The sequence below is a fragment of the Phascolarctos cinereus genome, unplaced genomic scaffold (assembly GCF_003287225.1).
Source record: "Phascolarctos cinereus isolate Bilbo 61053 unplaced genomic scaffold, phaCin_HiC Scaffold_7;HRSCAF=346, whole genome shotgun sequence".
Taxonomy (NCBI): domain Eukaryota; kingdom Metazoa; phylum Chordata; class Mammalia; order Diprotodontia; family Phascolarctidae; genus Phascolarctos; species Phascolarctos cinereus.
In genome coordinates, this window is record NW_027556180.1 from 118,640,605 (window position 1) to 118,658,070 (window position 17,466).

The following is a 17,466-nucleotide window of genomic DNA, read 5'->3' on the forward strand; positions in this document are numbered from 1 at the left end:
ATAAGGTCGCAAAAGAATCAGACCCAATTGAAAAAGACTGAATAAAACACATTGATAGTAACAGAGCCCAGACATGAACCCAGGTCTCCCGGCCCCTCTGACTACAGAATCAGCGATTTTGTTGCTGTTACTGGGTTTTTTTCCTCCCTCACTGCCCCATGCTACAACCTCAATCAAAAGAGTCAATGTGACCACCAGTTCTGCTCATTGGCTTTTATCAGTGGCCTTAGTGAGAACATAAGTGAATTCTAAATACAGTTACAAATCCTCACACACAAGTCTCAGAAACAAGGCTACGGTTCCAGAGCTTCACCAAAATACTGGCAACCATAAAAGCAATCACCTTTACTTCCACAGTACTTCAAGGTTTGCAGCGTGCTTTAGAAATAGCCAACCTGAGAAGTAGGTAATGCAAATATCATCATCCCAGTTTTTTGGGGAGGAAACTGTAGCCCTGAAAGTTTAAGTTACTTGTCACGGCCACATGGGAGGTAAACATCTGAACTGGAATCAATCGACAAACATTTATTAAGTGCCTACTACATATGAGACACTGTGTTCACCACTGGCTCTGCACCCACACCTCTTACTCAAAATGCTATTTTTATCATCGACGCCACATTTGCCCTATGTAGCAGACCATCCTAATAGCAGGTTTCATTGCTTTATACCAAAACTATTTGGGAGCATAATAATCTTAATTCTGCTTTAGAGCAAATGGTGAGATTCTAGAACATTATTTTGAAAATTATTGTGATTGTCCAATGGAAACAATAAATAATATTTTATTCAGATTTTAGAAGAAGAGAGAATCCCATGCAAGTACCAAATCATCTGTCTATTTCTTTGTTTTGTTTCCTACCTATAGTTTTCCCTACTAGCTTAAAAATAACTGTTCCATAACTCAGATAGCCAATATATATAGCCTTGCACACAATGCATTATTTCCTCCCTTTCTCAATAAAGTGATCAGCTTATAAGATGACGCAATCCCACTGCCCTTATCATTATTTTAACTAGCAGAGCTATTAATGTTAACAGTTGTGAAATTATCCATGCCCTTTTAAAAAATCCAGCAGCAATCTCAGACTTTAAATTTTTCAGTAGCCATGAATTAATTCAACAGTTAGGAGATGTGTTTAAAGTAGTATTTCCACTTGCTTTTACAGACACTTCAAATATATTGACCTTCAATTTGATCAAGTATCCCCTCCTTCTTATGGTGTGAAACAGGATAAATTGAAATGTCAATAGAAAAATTCATTCTGCAAACATGAACTACCTTATACCTCTACCTGTATTCTGCCGCTTCCCCATTTTTAAAGACCCAAGCTACATTGAGAGACTAGTCTTACCTTTCTTGGTATTTATTCTTTCTTCTTTGTTTTGGATTTTTATTAGGCTTTTCAAAACATTTACCAAGCTACATCTAAGTAGTGACCATATGGTTCCCACGAGGTGAATGAATACACCTTCCTAAAGGCCAGATTGCCTGCACTCACAAATGGGTAGTGTTAGAAGGGGCAGACGGGTTGGTATTATTCAGCATACTGGAGTGTTACATATGTGTCTGCTAGAGACCTTGGCTTAGGTCTGGAAATGATTATCTCTATCAGGAAAAGCGTTGGGGGAGGGGTATTTAGAAACCTCAACTTACCCCTTGTTCAGATTCCAACAGCTCTGTTTTGACTCTGACTGCCGGCATCCCATCAAGCATTAACATTCTGTTCTCAAAGGTGCTGATTTTCTGAAAAGAGAAAAAGAAGAGGAAAGGAAATAAACTATAAAACACGAAAGAATATTTCTGGCATCTGCCCTCCATGCTGCACATTTCATATCGCTAAACTACTTTTTAAAAGCAATGAGGTATAATTAAATGAGAATATCAGCATAACCAATTATCCCTCCCTAATCTGAAATTTCATTTGAAATGATGACCAGGAAGTTGAATTAATCAGTCTGATTTTCTGACCTCTGGGTTGGAGGTCAGGCTGTAATAAACCAGAGTAGGGAAGCCCTCCCTCAATTTATGTAGGGCTGGAACAATTCATCTCACTCCCGGAGGGAGGGGTCAGTCAGATTTTTCCATTCTACAGCCTGGAAAGTGAATGAAAGGGAAAATCGGGGTAGTCTAAATCACACCTAAATGATAATCAGTTACCTGAAATGTGTAAATTATTTTAAAACAAGTACACAGAGTACAAAATTCCAGATATAAAATAATTTTGATAATGATAAATTCTAATCACGTTCAAACTTCCTTAAATGAGTCCCCCAACATTTGCTTCTTAGACAATTTAAACATCCTACCAATATATCCCATGTCTCAGAAAACTAAGTTAGTAAGAATGGACTACTAAGTAGTATGAAAGCGTACTCCCAGAATAAAAACCATTTACTTTCTGAATTAATTCCTTGTAGTTGTTGTTTTCACTTTACAAAAATAATTTAAGAACTGATATCCAGGGTTTTTTTGTTGTTTTTCCTTTTTAAGAATCAAATCAACCAAATTTGTTTTCTATTAATACTTACAAGCTCTGCATTTTTTTAAGGCAATTAGATGTTGAGGTGTCGCATGGTCATAAGGGGTCATGTTTCTGTTTTAACAGAATTGCTAATATTTGGCTCAAAGGAGATACATATTTTCATTGCAACCTTTACCCAAATGTACTTAATACACTGAAAAAATGATTAAGCTGTAAAGATTCAAAGAGTATTCACATTTTTTTTTTCCCTCACCAGACAAGGATTTTTCCAAAAACAAAAATGCAGATATGACTCAGATAGATCAGCTCAATATATCAAGATAGTACTTTCTTTATATCTCTCTTAGGCACTTAACATTCTATTTGATATTGCAGTTATTTGTATATACATCTTACCTCTCCAGCTACATTGCACGTGCCACAAGGTCAAGGACTGAGTCCTATTTACCTTCTATCTTCACCAAAGCCTAGTACAATCCTTTGTACTATAGGAGATTTTTTTTTTAATCATAGAATTTCAGAGCTGGAAGACACTGGTGTGATCTAAATCTGTATTTGAATAGGAATTCCCTCTAACAACATCCGTAGATAGCAGAAATCCAGCTTCTGCCTGAAAAACTCCAATAAAGAAAAACCCGCTCCTTTCTCAGGATGCCCACTACCTCTAGTAGTTACCAGGCTTTTTTTCCCCCTTTCGTCAAGCCAAAATCCGCACTTTCAAGCTTGTACTATACTCTTCCACCTGCACTCTGAGGCAGAAAACAAGCTTAAGACTTCTTCCTTATGTCAACTATCACACTCCTCTTGTCTCTCGTGTAAGCCATCCCTTTTTTCTTCCATGCTCTTTCCTCCATCCTTCTCTCTCCTTCTGGATCCTTCTCTAGTTATCATTTTAGCTCTCCTCTGAGTAGACTACATTATCAATGTCCTTTGTACATGACATCAGCTAGAATTAAACGTGGCATTCCAAATGTGGTCTAGGACAGAATTATCAAAATCCTCTTTTAGGATCCTTATACTATTCTTAATGCAGCCTAACTTAGTTTATTAGTTTTTCCAGCCATCAGTGTGTTGATTCATATTGAGATTGTAGCCTATGATGGTGTTTAGATATCTTTAATGAAATATCTAGTCCTGCCTCTCCTATATTATTTTTGAAATTTACTTTATGAACTCATGTATAGGCCTTTATTTTTATTCCTTTTAAATTCAGATTTGGCCCTTTAGTCGAGTCTACTGAGAGATCTTTTGTGATTCTGCCACTTATTTAAAATGTTACCTATTCTTCTCAGCTTTGTGTCATCTACATTTTGAAAAACATGCCATTTGTGCCTTGTTGATTATTAAAATTTGAATTAAAGTATATATGAAAATAAAACATCCATGTGTATAAAAAGGTCAATCTAATTTCTGAAAATATTTGTTTTTCCTATATTATATACCAGGAAAATCTTTATCTCCATCCCAAACTTCTATCCTGAGTTCCAGAATATACCTCCCCAATATAAGTTCATTACTGCCTACCACTTCTACCATGCTTCTTACTCCTAAATTCCCTATTTCTTTTAAATAATGGTACTCCTATCTTCCTGCCAAAGATGGCAACCCTATCTTCCCAGTCCAAACATTGCAATCATTTTTGAATTTTCTCTCTCCATTACCAACTCCCATTCAGTTGACTGATTACCAAATTCTGTCATTCATACCTCGCTCCCATCTTCCCTATTACTGCAGAGGGTGACACCATACTCCCAGACCCTCAGGCTTACAGCCCAGGAGTTATCCTGGATTCCTCATTATGTCTCAGCACCGTACCACCCCATATCCAAGCTGTAATCAAGATCTAGCGATTTCACCTTTGCAACATCTCTAGACTATGCTTCCTTCTTTCCTCTGATCCTGCCACCACTCTAGTGCAGGCTCTCATCACCTCATACCTTGATTACTGCCATGGCCTGCTGGTGAGTGCCTGTCTCAAATCTCTTCCCATTCCTCATTCAACCACTAAAATGGTTTTCCTAAAGCATCAGTCTGATCATGTCACCCCCTCAATAAACTCCTGTGGCTCCCTTTTTCCTCCAGGGGCAAATATAAAATGATCTGTTTGGCATTCAAAGCCTTCATAACCTAGCCCCTTCCAACCTTTCCCAGTCTTCTTACACCTAACTCCCTGACACATATTCCTTAATTCAGTGACATTGGCCTCCTGCCTGTTCCAAGAACAAGACCCTCCATTTCTCAGCTCCAGGAAGTTTCTCTGGCTGTCTCCCAGGCCTGGAACACTCTCCCTCCTCTGCTCAGACTACTGACCTCACTGCCTTCCGTTAAGTCTCAACTGAAAAAAAAAAAAGCCTTCCCAATCCCTCTTAATTCTAGTGCCTTCCTTCTGTTAATTATTTCTTATTTATCCTGTATATAGCTTGCTTTGTATATATTTGTTTGCATGTTGTCTCTCCCGTGATTTGTAAGATCCTTAAGAGCAGGGCCTACCTTTTGCCTCTTTTTGTATTCCCAGTGTTTAAAAACACTGTGTGATATGTGCCTAGCACATAGGAGGTGCTCAGTATATGCTGACTGAATTGAACTGAATTATACTTCTGCAAGATAGCTCCCATTTACTTTCCATTCCCACTAATACTACTTCTGGTCAATCTCTCATTACCAATGAGCTAGACTCCTGCAATAGCTTCTTCTTTTTTTTTTTTTAAAGCAATTTGAGTTAAGTGACTTGCCAAAGGTCACATAGGTAGTAAGTGTCAAGTGTTTGGTCTGCAGCTGGATTTGAACTCAGGTCCTCCTGACTTCTGGGCCAGTGCTTTATCCACTGCACCACCTAGCTGCCCCCTGCAACAGCTTCTTAACCAGTGTTCAGTCTCTAGTCTTCCTTTGGCCTAAATCTATTCTAGACTTGGATGAACAGAATAATCTTCATAATGCATACTAGTAATCAACTCACTCCATTGCTCTAAATTCTCAATGGCTATTTATTCACCACAAAATAACCTCTATACTCCTCAACCTTACAGTGCCTTGTCCAAAGTCCTTAGATTGTGCCTTGTACATAGTGAACAATTAACGTTATTATTATTGTTAGAGTTGTTGTTGTTTGGGGGAAGTATTGATACAGGCCTATGATTTGGATTGTTATTCCAGTGTGGAAATGTCCTATGCCAATATAATAAAATTCTTTGCGACTTAGGAGTCTTTGAGAGTTGCCTGTAACACAGAATGACTTGCCCAGAGTCAACCAGCCAGCCATAGGTAAAAGATAGGACTTATACTCAGGTCCTTCTGACTCCAAGAACAGCCTTGTTTTCACTATGCCATGCTGCCTCTCTCTATAATAATAAAATATTACATTTCAATAAATGTTTATTTGTTATGCTGAATTATTTAAAATATTACATTTTAATAAATGTCTGTTTGTTGCACTGAATTATTTAGTCTTATACTCAAAATCCTCCACAAACTGGCTTTAAATTACCACCCCAGCTTTACCTCAGGTTATTTCTTCACTGAAGCAGTGTGATACTGAGGAATTCACTACCAAAGGCATTTCTTCACTTATCCTTTCATTCTTAGGCCCAGAATACCTTCCCTTCCCTTGTCTTTATCTTTTGAAAATCTAACTCTCCATTAAGGCTCAAATCAAATGTCACCTTCTCTATGAAGCCTTTTTCCTAGACAGAAGAAATGTCCCTCCTTTGAACCTTCAAATCACTTTGTACTTTTCTTAAACATATCACATTACATATTATATTATAATTATTCACATACAGGTCTTCACTTTCCTATTAGAGTGGTAGTATCTTGAGGTCATGTACCTGTTTTATTTACCTTTTATCTCTCTCAGTCACTAGACACGGAGCTGATAAACTTAGTAAACACCTAGTACATATTTATTGAATTAAATTAATTGAATTCTTTTTTAGTTTTTGTCATATAAGTCCTTGTTTTAATATGTTTTATCATCAATTAATAACAGAGAATATTTAACAGAGAATAGTTAAGCCAAGCTGCTATTTGTCAGTTTTGAACTTTTCTTTGTTAAAAATATGTGTATTTTTCAATAAACTTTAAAAATGACATTTGTAAGGACCTCTTCACTAATGGCCACTTTGGGAAAACAACTTTGTTTGATGCTTTGATGATGTCACACTTCCCCGTTAAAAAGTAGAGGCTGTTTTCTTCAATGCCACTTAATCTGTTGTCATTTAGAAATCAACAAAAACTCTTCATGTTTTGTTTTGTTTTGTTTTGCTTTCCTCTTTAGGAAATGTACCTGAGATACAGAAACTAGAGTAATTAAAAAAACAAGACATGGAAGAAAATTTCTAAAACCTTTATTCTTGACTTTTCCAGTTTATCCAAGTTTTTGCATTTGATGTTTAGCCTAGATCATGAGAAATTATAGCCATACAAGCCAGCTAAGTTAATGTGTTCCAAATTTGAAATTTCTCTTTCCCACTAGGCCAGTTTCTTGTTTACATATCAAGAATGGATCTCATGTCCTAGGGCGTCAATGACTTCTGTGGTTTGCTTGCTCGAGGTGGGTGGAGCTGCAAGCTCAGCTAGCTTGGCACTCCACCATCCAGGCTCTGGAAAGCCTTTATCCAGCCAGCAAGGAAGTCCCATGCCTTTGTGATTAATAAGAAGACCAGTTAGGTTATACAGCAAAATCAGGAATCTACCATAATAAAGCATCCTGTAGGCTGTTAGTTTGTAGACAAAGAAGGATGAGCTGATATTGCTTCATATCCCCGAGGAGGTCTTACCCAGCTGAAAAAGGAAAGAAGCTTCCTTCCCTATGAGGAGGGCACAGGCAGAATGGGGGAAGAAAGAGACAAAGAATGATTCTAGAAAGGCAGGTTTAATGAACTGTTAGAATCTGATTAGAGGCTAATGTCCCTTTTAGTACTTTGTACCAATTTACAGCTGATATACTTTAACCATTTTCCCACTGGCTGATAAACTCATTAGTTTAAAAAATGCAAGCTAACCAGAGTCTTTGAAGTTAAAAACTAATAAATCATGAAAACCTGACTGGTTCATGTACCATTTAGCACATTTTAATCTAACTGTATTTTCATGGTGAGATTTTTCTTTTTTTCCTTTTGTTGCTTAAATTTGCATATCCTGAAGGCATGATGTACCTTTCCAGCTCAAATAAAAAAGTGAACAAGGTAAAATAATGTATAGCATCATTTTCAAGGTACCAAGCCTTCCTTAACACTACTCACAAAAGCAGGGCTTCCCAGAATCTCCTTGCCATACCATAATCACTTCCATTAATAACAATGGGCACCATTGGAGGTCTAGACCTTGACAGCTGAACTGTTTCCTGAAGTGCCGTTCCCATTTGTATACATTTTAAAAGAGCTGAGCTGTCTTTGGGTCGAACATTTGTGGAAGAAAAAAATTAATCATCAGTTTCATCTTTTTAACCCTGTTTTGAATCAGTTTAAGCACTGAGCTGTACAGCATGATGGAAACCATTCACAGAAGCATATATAATTACAGAGCTTTGAAGAGGTGGTCATTAGAACACAACATTGACAGACATATCCGGGCAAGCCAAGACCAGATACACACAAGCCCCAGAAAATGTGAATTTAAATATATAGTGTAGTCCAATAAATTGGGAGTGTTGTCAAACCCATCTTGTCATGCACTTAATCAAAACATGTTTGCAGTTGGATCAATAATCCAATTGATCCTCAAGAGATAAATAGAAATTACACAGGGCCATCAATTTTAGTCTCTCAGTACTGATTATCTGGTACTTAGATTGTAAAAATCTTTATGAAACACCACAGTCAAAATGTATTCTGGCATTTGCATTCTTTCTCTGTCTCTATTTCTCTCTTTGCAGAAGTGTGCTTGCGCACGCGCACGTGTGTGTGTGTGTGTGTGTGTGTGTGTGTGTCTCATTTTATAAGCCGTGATGTTGATCACTCAGAGCTCATTTTCCCAGCAGATCTGGGTCCAGCAGGACATGATCTGAGCAACTAAGTGATGACTAATTCCATGTTCACAACTGGGGTGTGGCACATCTAGATACTACCATTTGCCAAAGAAGCATTTTCCACAGCCTGTGCAACATATCAGTGTTGTCTACTGTGTCTCTATGAAATAAGAGGCCAAACAGTACACGTTCAACAAAATGTACTGAGAATATACATAGCAACTAAAAAGAAAAATTACTCCTCGGTTGGAATAACAGAATTATCTCATATATTTTATACAAACATAGTTAAATCTACAAGAAAACCTTCAAGGGTCACCCGGTTTAACCTCCTATCTACCCACCTCCAATAAAATTATCTCCTCTATCACATTTCAAGAGGTAGTCTACTCAGACTCTTCTTGAATGTATCTAGTAATGGAGAGGGACTGTAATCCCTCAGCTCATTTACATGTAATTGTTTTTAAGGCTTAAGAAGGTAAAACACAATAAATGAAAAATCAAAAAATTCTGTATGAACAAGCAGGTAAATAAGGACTACTGATGTCACAGGTGGCATTTAATCTCATATGTAAGAAGTGAGTCTCTGAATATCACATGGCTTTGATGTGGACCACTAAAAACCTGCCAATTTCAAAAGAAAAACGGCTTGAAAAATGGTGCTTCCCTAATATGCCCTCAAATCTTTCCTATTTTTCTGTCTTCTATCTATTCCTCTCAGTTTGGCCCACTGCAACAAAGATACCATCATAATTCATATAATGGTCCTTTAAATATTTCAAGATGGCTGTCATTCCCCTTTCTCTCAAGTTTTCAGGTCTGGCTATACTTGGTGATTATTAACCTAAGGTACTGTCCCTTTAAGGGGCTGCCTTTTCAAAGAGAACAGTTCAATTCTGAAGGGGTAGAAAAGGTTTTTTGGTTATGGCTCAGTCTCAAAGTATTTATGAGACAAGCACTGTGCTATTAGGAATACAAATGCAAGTAGAGACATTGTAAATAAATTTTTAAAAAACCCCTAAATCCACTGATAAAGGATGTAAGATATTCTTCTTTCATGGATGAAAAGTTTCATGACTGTAAGAAGTATGAAAAAACTCTGGTTTAATAAAATTGCTAAGATATGTGTATAAAGAAACCTAGTTTTCAGATGGGTTGTAAGCAAGCATGGTTGCAAAAGGGGGCAGAAAAAGAATTATAGCATAAATAGAGGAGCTCAAATTACTTTGAAAGGTTGTAAGGTGATACCTTTTTTGAATGTGAACAGATTGATAGTTTAAAAAGGCAGATAAAGGAAGGTTATTTGTTAAAAACTGCTGGAATGTAAGTGTAAAGAAACAGTTGTCAGAGACACAGACTGTTAAATTAGACCTCTTTGAAGTCTGAAATGGTTGAAACTACAGGGAATTGTGGTCCCTCAGCTTATTTGCATGTAACTATTTTTAAGGCTTAACAAGCACAGAAAATTTAAAAATCAAATAATTATTTGTAGACCAGCAAATGATTAAATAAGAACTATTGACTTTATAGGTGAGATTTGGTGAGTTTTTAATCTCAGAAGTGCAAGGTGAGTCCCTAAATACCAGATGGCTCTGATGCGGACCACTGAAAGCTGTAAAGAAGGGATGAAGAACACAGCAAGTGTCTGTGGGGTCATTGTTATTAATTTTGCCTTATTATTAAGTAAATGGTCATGTTTAAAATCTAATTTGTCACCAGTGTGAGGGGCTGGGTGGAAGCCCAATGGTAGAAGCTCAAAAGCTGTAGTGATGAGAAAGGGTAGTATCAGACAGTGGTGGGCATTCTCTGGGAACCTAGATCTGTGAGGGTAAGGTAGGATGAGCCAGACCAGCTCTAAAAGAGCTAACGGGGAAGTCAATGTGAAAACAACTATGTACATACAATATTTGTACAGGATAAGCTAGAGATAATTAACCAAGAGCCTCTTCTCCTTGAGTATGTGGAGAAGGGTCAGATGCCCCAGAAAGCAAAAGAGAATTTACCAGCCAGGGATACAAAGGCCTTAAACATGGATTCTGGATACAGAGTAGTAGCTATTACAATCAAGAAAGTGCTAACTTTTTAGTCATTACTTTGTAATGACACTTTCTTCACAATATTTTAGCCTTTAGTTTCTGAGATGGTTGACTTCTTAAATGGCTTAAGTTCTCACAGTTTTTCTAATTTGATGAGACTGTACACCTCCCTTCTAGAATATCCTGCAATTAACTTAATAATTCACTCTCAAACTGAAAGCCATGGTTATTTTATCTGCTCTATGAGCTTTGAAAATTTTCATATCCTTGAATGTTCCCTTTTTCTCCCCTATAACTATGTCATTACAGAGTCTGCATAGTATGTTGGAAAGAACATTGGACTTGGAGTTAGAAGGCCCCACTTAGAATTGTGGCTTTGCCACTTATAACCTAAGTGACCTTGGGAAAGTTATTTCTCCTATTTTTGACTTAATGTCCTTATAATAATGTGGTTGAATGACAAAATCTATAAGGTCATTTCAACTCTAAATTCTATACTCTCTTCCTGGGATGCCACCTAACTTCAGACTCAAGGTAATCCTACTTGATAAGAGTTACATTTATAAATATAAATATAGCATGGAGAGGGGATGTGGCATAGTAGAAAGTGGTTTACCCTGGAGTCATGAGGACATGGGGGTTTAAGCTGTACCTCTGATAAATACTAACTGTGTAAGTATGGTCAAGTCACTTAGCAAGTATCAGGAAACTTTCTAAGATGTTAATTCACAGACAAATTGCTGTTCTATACTGATCATGAAATCACAGGTCTGAATTTTTTCCAATACATTCATTTCTTTGAGTATGTGGACGCACGTGTATATGTGTATAGGAGGTAGCTAGTACTGTAGTAGATAGAGCACTGGACCTGGAGTCCAGAAGACCTGAGTTCAAATCTTGCCTAAGACAAGTACTAGCTGCCTGACTTTGGCCAAGTCATTCCAGCTGTCTCCTTCAATTTACTTATCTGCAAAATGGAAATGATAATAACACTCACCTCTTGGGTTGTGAGAACCAAATGAGTTCAAATTTGTCCTCAAATGAAGGGTGCGGAACCTGTGGTCTGGAGGCTACATGTAGCCTTCTAGACCTTTGGGTGTGGACTTTTGACTGAATCTAAGTTTTACAGAACAAATCCTTTTATGAGGGACTTTGTTCTGTGAAATTTGGATTCAGTCAAAGGGCCGTACTTGAGGACATATTCAAATGAGTTAATATTTGTAAAGTTCTTTGCAAACCTTAAAGTGTTATATAAATGCTAATTATAAGAAATTAACTAGGTGGTAGAGTAGTTAAGTTGCAGCACCTCGAGTCAGGAAAACCCGAGTTCAGATCCTGACTCAGTCATTTACTAGCTATGTGACTCTGGGCAAGTCAATTAACCCCTTAGCCTTAGTTTACCTGTAAAATGGGATAATAATAGCATATTCCATAAAAGTTGTTATGAGGATCCAGTGAATTAATATATGTAAAGTGTTCTGCAAACCTTAAAATCATCTTATTATTACGTATACCTTTTATCCAAAGTGTAAACTCATACCTAGTGCCAATTAGCAATTTTATGTATGTAGTTATCTGTGCATATGGGGAGAGTGTATATGCATATACACATATATTTAAAACTTGACAACTATCGGTTTCACTTCACATTTACAGCTGCTTAGACAAAGAACAAAAATGCATTTTCCCGCTTTATGTAGCTTTTCCTTTTAATTTTCTTCTTTTAAAACAGAAGTGCCTACCGCAGTCCCTCCAGTATAGAAGAGACCCTGAATTCTCAAGGGGTACAAACAATGGGGCCCAAACTCTTACAGGGTCTATGCCAATCTGGAAAGGCTTGGATGAAGGGGTGGGGAACCTGTGGCCTGAGGCCACATGTGCCTGTCTAGACCCTTGGGTGTGGACTTTTGACTGAATCTAAGTTTTACAGAACAAATCCTTTTATTAAGGACTTTTGTTCTGTGAAGTTTGGATTCAGTCAAAGGGCCACTCTTGAGGACCTAGAGGGCCACATGTGGCCTTGAGGCTGCAGGTTCCCCACCCCTGATTGGAGTACGGACCCAGCAACAGACTGTATCTCTGTCATTCAAAGGTAAAGCCTAAGAAAATTCAAAGAAGCTAATCACAAGAGACTTGGCCAGCTGCTGGTGTTTATTGCTTTTTCAGGCTCAGTAACTCATCAAAACCATCAAGCAAAGTGTGGAAAGGGTCAAGATTTGCATCCTTGGTGGAGTAGTCACACTGATAAAGTCACTGGTGCCTGCAATATCCAAGTAAGTACATAGCTTCACATCGGTTTTCTCTTATTGAGGACTGAGAAGGAATTCAGTAACAATTTTTTAAATTACAGTGATTCAAAAGTATATTTCATATAATAACAACAAGAGTTCCCATAGTATAGCTGAGAAAATTTATTTCCCTCCATTCTTTGAAGAGTTGGGGATCAAGGACATCATATAAAAAAGATATTGTCAGATGTGGTTGGGATTTGATGAACTGTTGTTTTTCCTCTTCCTTTTTTAATCTTTGTTATTAGGCATGGCTTATTGGGTATGAAAGTAGGGAGAACATTATGGTGATGTATTATAATAATAGCTAGAAACTCTACAGCACTTCAAGTTTTGCAAAGTGTTTTACAAATTATTCACAAATATTACAATGTTTTACCCTCACAATAATCTTGGGCGGTGGTCTTATTTATTATCCTAATCTTGTATTTATGTTCATGTTTTATTAGGAAGCTAAAGCAAACAGACATAGGTTAAGTGAGCTAAGGTCACACTACCAAAAAAGGATGCAAGGCTGAATTTGAATCTATGTCCTTCTGACTCCAGGTCCAGCACTCTATCCATTATGATATTCAGAAATGAAGATGATATAAACCCAAAAGGTAGTAATAAAAAAAAATGCATTCAAATGAGAAAAAAGTCAAAATTCTCTTTTCCATTCTATCATTTGAGTTTTCATCTAGCTTTTTCAGTGGGAAAGGCAATCAGTTACTAGGAGGAATAAGTACTAGAAAGGAGATCTATAAGGCTCTATTCTTATGCCCCTTTTAGTGTTAAAATGTTCCATATAATATATTCTGAAACACTTTCCAAAAGTCTCCAACATAGCAGCTTCAAACAGAGATTCTTCTGTCAAAATGTGTGAGATTTATAATGCCAACCGTATGTGCTTAACTAGTAAAACCTCATATTTACATTACAGCAATTTACATGCTCTTGCAATTGACACTTCTGCTCCAGAACTCATTAATTTCTCACACTGCTACTGGAAGCTTCACCCAATTTAGAGCATAAGCTAGATTTTCAGAATTTGTTCACGCACAAGTTCTATGCTGGTTTTTGACTCTCAGGGTCTTCTGCGGTGCTGTGGTGGTGACCGTACGCCAGGCTATGACAGAGAGGAGTGAAGGCTGGGGTATCTTAGCAAACTGAGTGCAAACCCAGCGATGGAGACCAGCCCAGACCAGCCAAGTGTGGTGCATCATCAATTCAACTCACAAACGTGAAGCACTTAGATCTTTTCTTTTGGCCACAGAAACTCATAAGATTGTAGATTCAAGTAAGGGGTGGAAAGACTACACTCTGTGTTTCCCACAGAAGCATCCATAAGATAGATCTTTTGGAAATTCTTGTTCAAATTATAAATGAACGCTCAGTAACCAACCCTAATGGTAGAAGCTGACACTCAACGGTATCATTAGCAAAAGGCCATAATAAATCTGATGTAATAAAGAAAATGCCACCTCCCCACCCCTCCTTTTGCGTGTTGGTTAGTCAGAATGCTCTCCTGCATCTCTATGATGCTAGAGTTCTTTATTCCTTTAAAAAAAAAGTCCTACTATTGCTTCAAACATTAATAATTTGCAACAGCAACTTGTTTTTCCTCATTTTTGTTTCAAGGATTGCATGGGAATGTCACAGGCATCCTCAATGCCATGGGCCAGCCATCCTTGGTAAATGCATTCATTAGCATTTTCCCCTATAGCAGTTTCACAGAGAGGAGCTCTTACTATTCAAGTTGTTAGTGAGTTCTTAATACCTATAAAAGATGTCTTCTAGGCTGGAATCCAAATCAGGATTAAGGAGACAGCTATGATACTCTTTACTGTGGAAAAAGCTCTGCTACTAGCCTGGGATCAATCAATCAATCAGCAAGTATTTCTTAAATGCTATATTTACGTGCCAGGAATTTTTTTTGATGTTTCACAACTTTAATAGACCATTCTAACTATTCTGTACAAATGGAAAACACCACATATTAGGTAAGTTACAAATGTGTCAGGCCAGAGCATTCTCTATACACCAGGTCACAGTGTTGATAAAGCTGCAAGTCAATGGTGGCTGGAGATTGGCATCAAATACTGAATAACCAGAAAGATGCATATGAAATCCTACATGCCAAAAGAAAGACAGAATGAACCTAACCCACCCTGGAGGATATAAATGCAAAAAACGGAAAATTCCCTTTCAGTCAGTGTTTACAACAAATGTATTTTAGTGTCATTATTTTGAGGGTCAGCGAGTGGGGGGAGGGTGAGTGAAAAAATATATAAAATGTATACAAAAACCCAAAGTATTTTTAAAATATTAGGAGTAATATAGTTCACAAACCAAATGTTAGTGTAAATTATAATGAAAAATAGTTCTCAAGAGGACTCATACATGCAATATTTAGACCACCAAAAAGCAAATGTACCTCAACACTGGGGGAGTGAAAGGCTTATTGGAGGAGAGGAGGAAAAGAACAAAGAAAGATAAGAGACCAAAAAAAAAAAAGGAAATAGGAATTAAAAAATTTTAAATACACAAAATAAAATTATCAGCAAAAATTTACTCTATAAGTAATACCTATGGTTTAAAAATATATATCTTTTTACCCTGAGACATTGTAAAGTCTACCATTCTTCAATCAAATCCTGACAAACTTCATTTCAAGTAACCATGGGAGGAATTTTCAAGTACCATCTGAAAGTTCCCCTCCACTGGAAGCCAAGTAACCAAGCTATCAGTGTTGATATGAAAGTAGAACGGATCTGGATCCTATTTAATTACATTTTTTTCCCCTTTGTAGTCTCTTATTTCTTATGTGGTACAACCTGTTCCCAAGAACCTCTCCACTTCCCCCTGAATGGTACTCATTTTTAATTCTTAGAAAACTGTAATATTTTATGACTCAAGCCATACAATACCATTGGTGGAATGCTGATTTTAAATTTAGGCGTGTCTGTTTCAGGGAAGAGTTGAGGTGGCTAAAGGAACTTTTCAATTTCCCAATCTAAGCCACCTTTCTTCTTCCTGTTTATGTTTGGACCCAATTCAATCACCATTTGCAGTGTTTGCCTAGAATACTTAGGTAAACAAATTAGATAGATCAATAAGCATTTATTAAGTGCCTAGTATGTGCTAAGGACTAGTGATACAAAGAATGGCAAAAGACACTCCCTGTTTTACAGAAGCTCACAATCTAATGGTGAAAACAACATGTAATCAAATATATACAAAGGAGCTAGAAATAATCAACAGAGAGAAGACACTAGAATTGCAGAGAACAGGAAAGCTTCTTGTAGAAGGCAGGATTTTAGTTGGAACCTGACTTAAAGGAAGCCAGGTAAGCCAGGAGGCAGAGGTAAGGAGGAAGGTAATTCCAGGTATGGAAGACAGCCAGTGAAAATGCCCAAAGTCAAGCATCCAGGACCATCTCTAGTTGTCCTGATCCATATCTGGCCACTGGACCCAGATGGCTCTGGAGGAGAAAGTGAGGAGGGTGACCTTCCACGGCCCTCCCTCGCTTAAATCCAATTCACTTGCATGTCATGGTATCAACCTCCCTGATGTCATGGTCCTCTTCAAGAACAAAGGACAAACAATGACCAGAGTCAAAAGATGGCATTCCTTGTTTGAGGAACAGCAAGGAGGCAAGAGTCACATAAGGTACGTGGGAGAAGGGAGAGTAAGGTATGAGAAGACTAGAAAAGTCTTCTGAAAAAGAAGTGGGAGAGGTGGTGTTATGAAGGGCTCTCTGAATGCTAAACAGAGGATTTTGTATTTGATCCAGAGGTTAGAGAAAGTCACTAGAGTTCACTGAATGGGGGAATGACACAGAGCTATGCTTATGGAAGATCATTTTGACAACAGAATAGAAGGACTGGAGTAGGGAGACACTTGTGGCAGGCAAACTGACCAGCAGGCTACTGCAATAGACCAGTTGTGATATAATGAAAGCATTATCAGGCTGGTGTCACTATGAGAGGAGAGAAAGGAACACATGTAAGAGATGCTAAAAAATTAAAATTGACAACATATTGGATGTAGGGGGGAGAGAGAAGGGAGGTGAAAATGAGGAGTTTAAGGATGACACTTGGGTTGCGAGCCTGAATGACTGGAAAGATGGTGATATTCTCAACAGAAATAAAAAAAGTTAAAAAGAAGGGGAGGATCTGAAAGTTAACATAAGGAGTTCAGTTTTTCGACATATTGAGTTTAAGATGTCTACAGGATACGTAGTCTGGGATGTCCAATAGTTAGTCAGAGATAAGAGACTGGAGGTCATCCGAGAGCTTAGGGCTAGGTAAGGAGATTTAAGAACCATCAGCATAGAGATGATAACTGAATCTATGGAAGTTGATGAGATGACCAAGTGAAATAATAGAAGGGATGTCCAAAGGGCTATAAAAATGTGCACACCCTTTGACCCAGCAATAGCACTTCTAGGGCTATATCCCAGAGAGATCATACAAATGGGAAAAGGACTCACATGTGCAAAAATATTCATAGCAGCTCTTTTTGTGGTAGCAAAGCATTGGAAATTGAGGAGGATGCCCATCAATTGGGGAATGGCTGAATAAGCTGTGGTATATAAATGTAATGGAATACTATCATTCTATAAGAAATGGTGAACAGGCTGACTTCATAAAAACCTGGAAAGACTTGTATGGTCTGATGCTGAGTGAAGTGAACATTCATGTTGTGCT

General features: G+C 37.6%; 1 protein-coding gene across 5 annotated transcripts in view; it reads right to left on the bottom strand.

Annotated features, from left to right (window-relative positions):
* KLF12 (KLF transcription factor 12) overlaps positions 1–17,466 on the bottom strand; it is a 576,265-nt gene that overhangs the window by 309,855 nt on the left and 248,944 nt on the right. For all 5 annotated transcript variants that reach the window (XM_078147175.1, XM_078147174.1, XM_078147177.1 and 2 more), the window contains exon 3: positions 1,658–1,747. In XM_078147175.1, the coding sequence (XP_078003301.1) occupies positions 1,658–1,747 (90 nt within the window). The remainder of the gene's footprint in view (positions 1–1,657; positions 1,748–17,466) is intronic.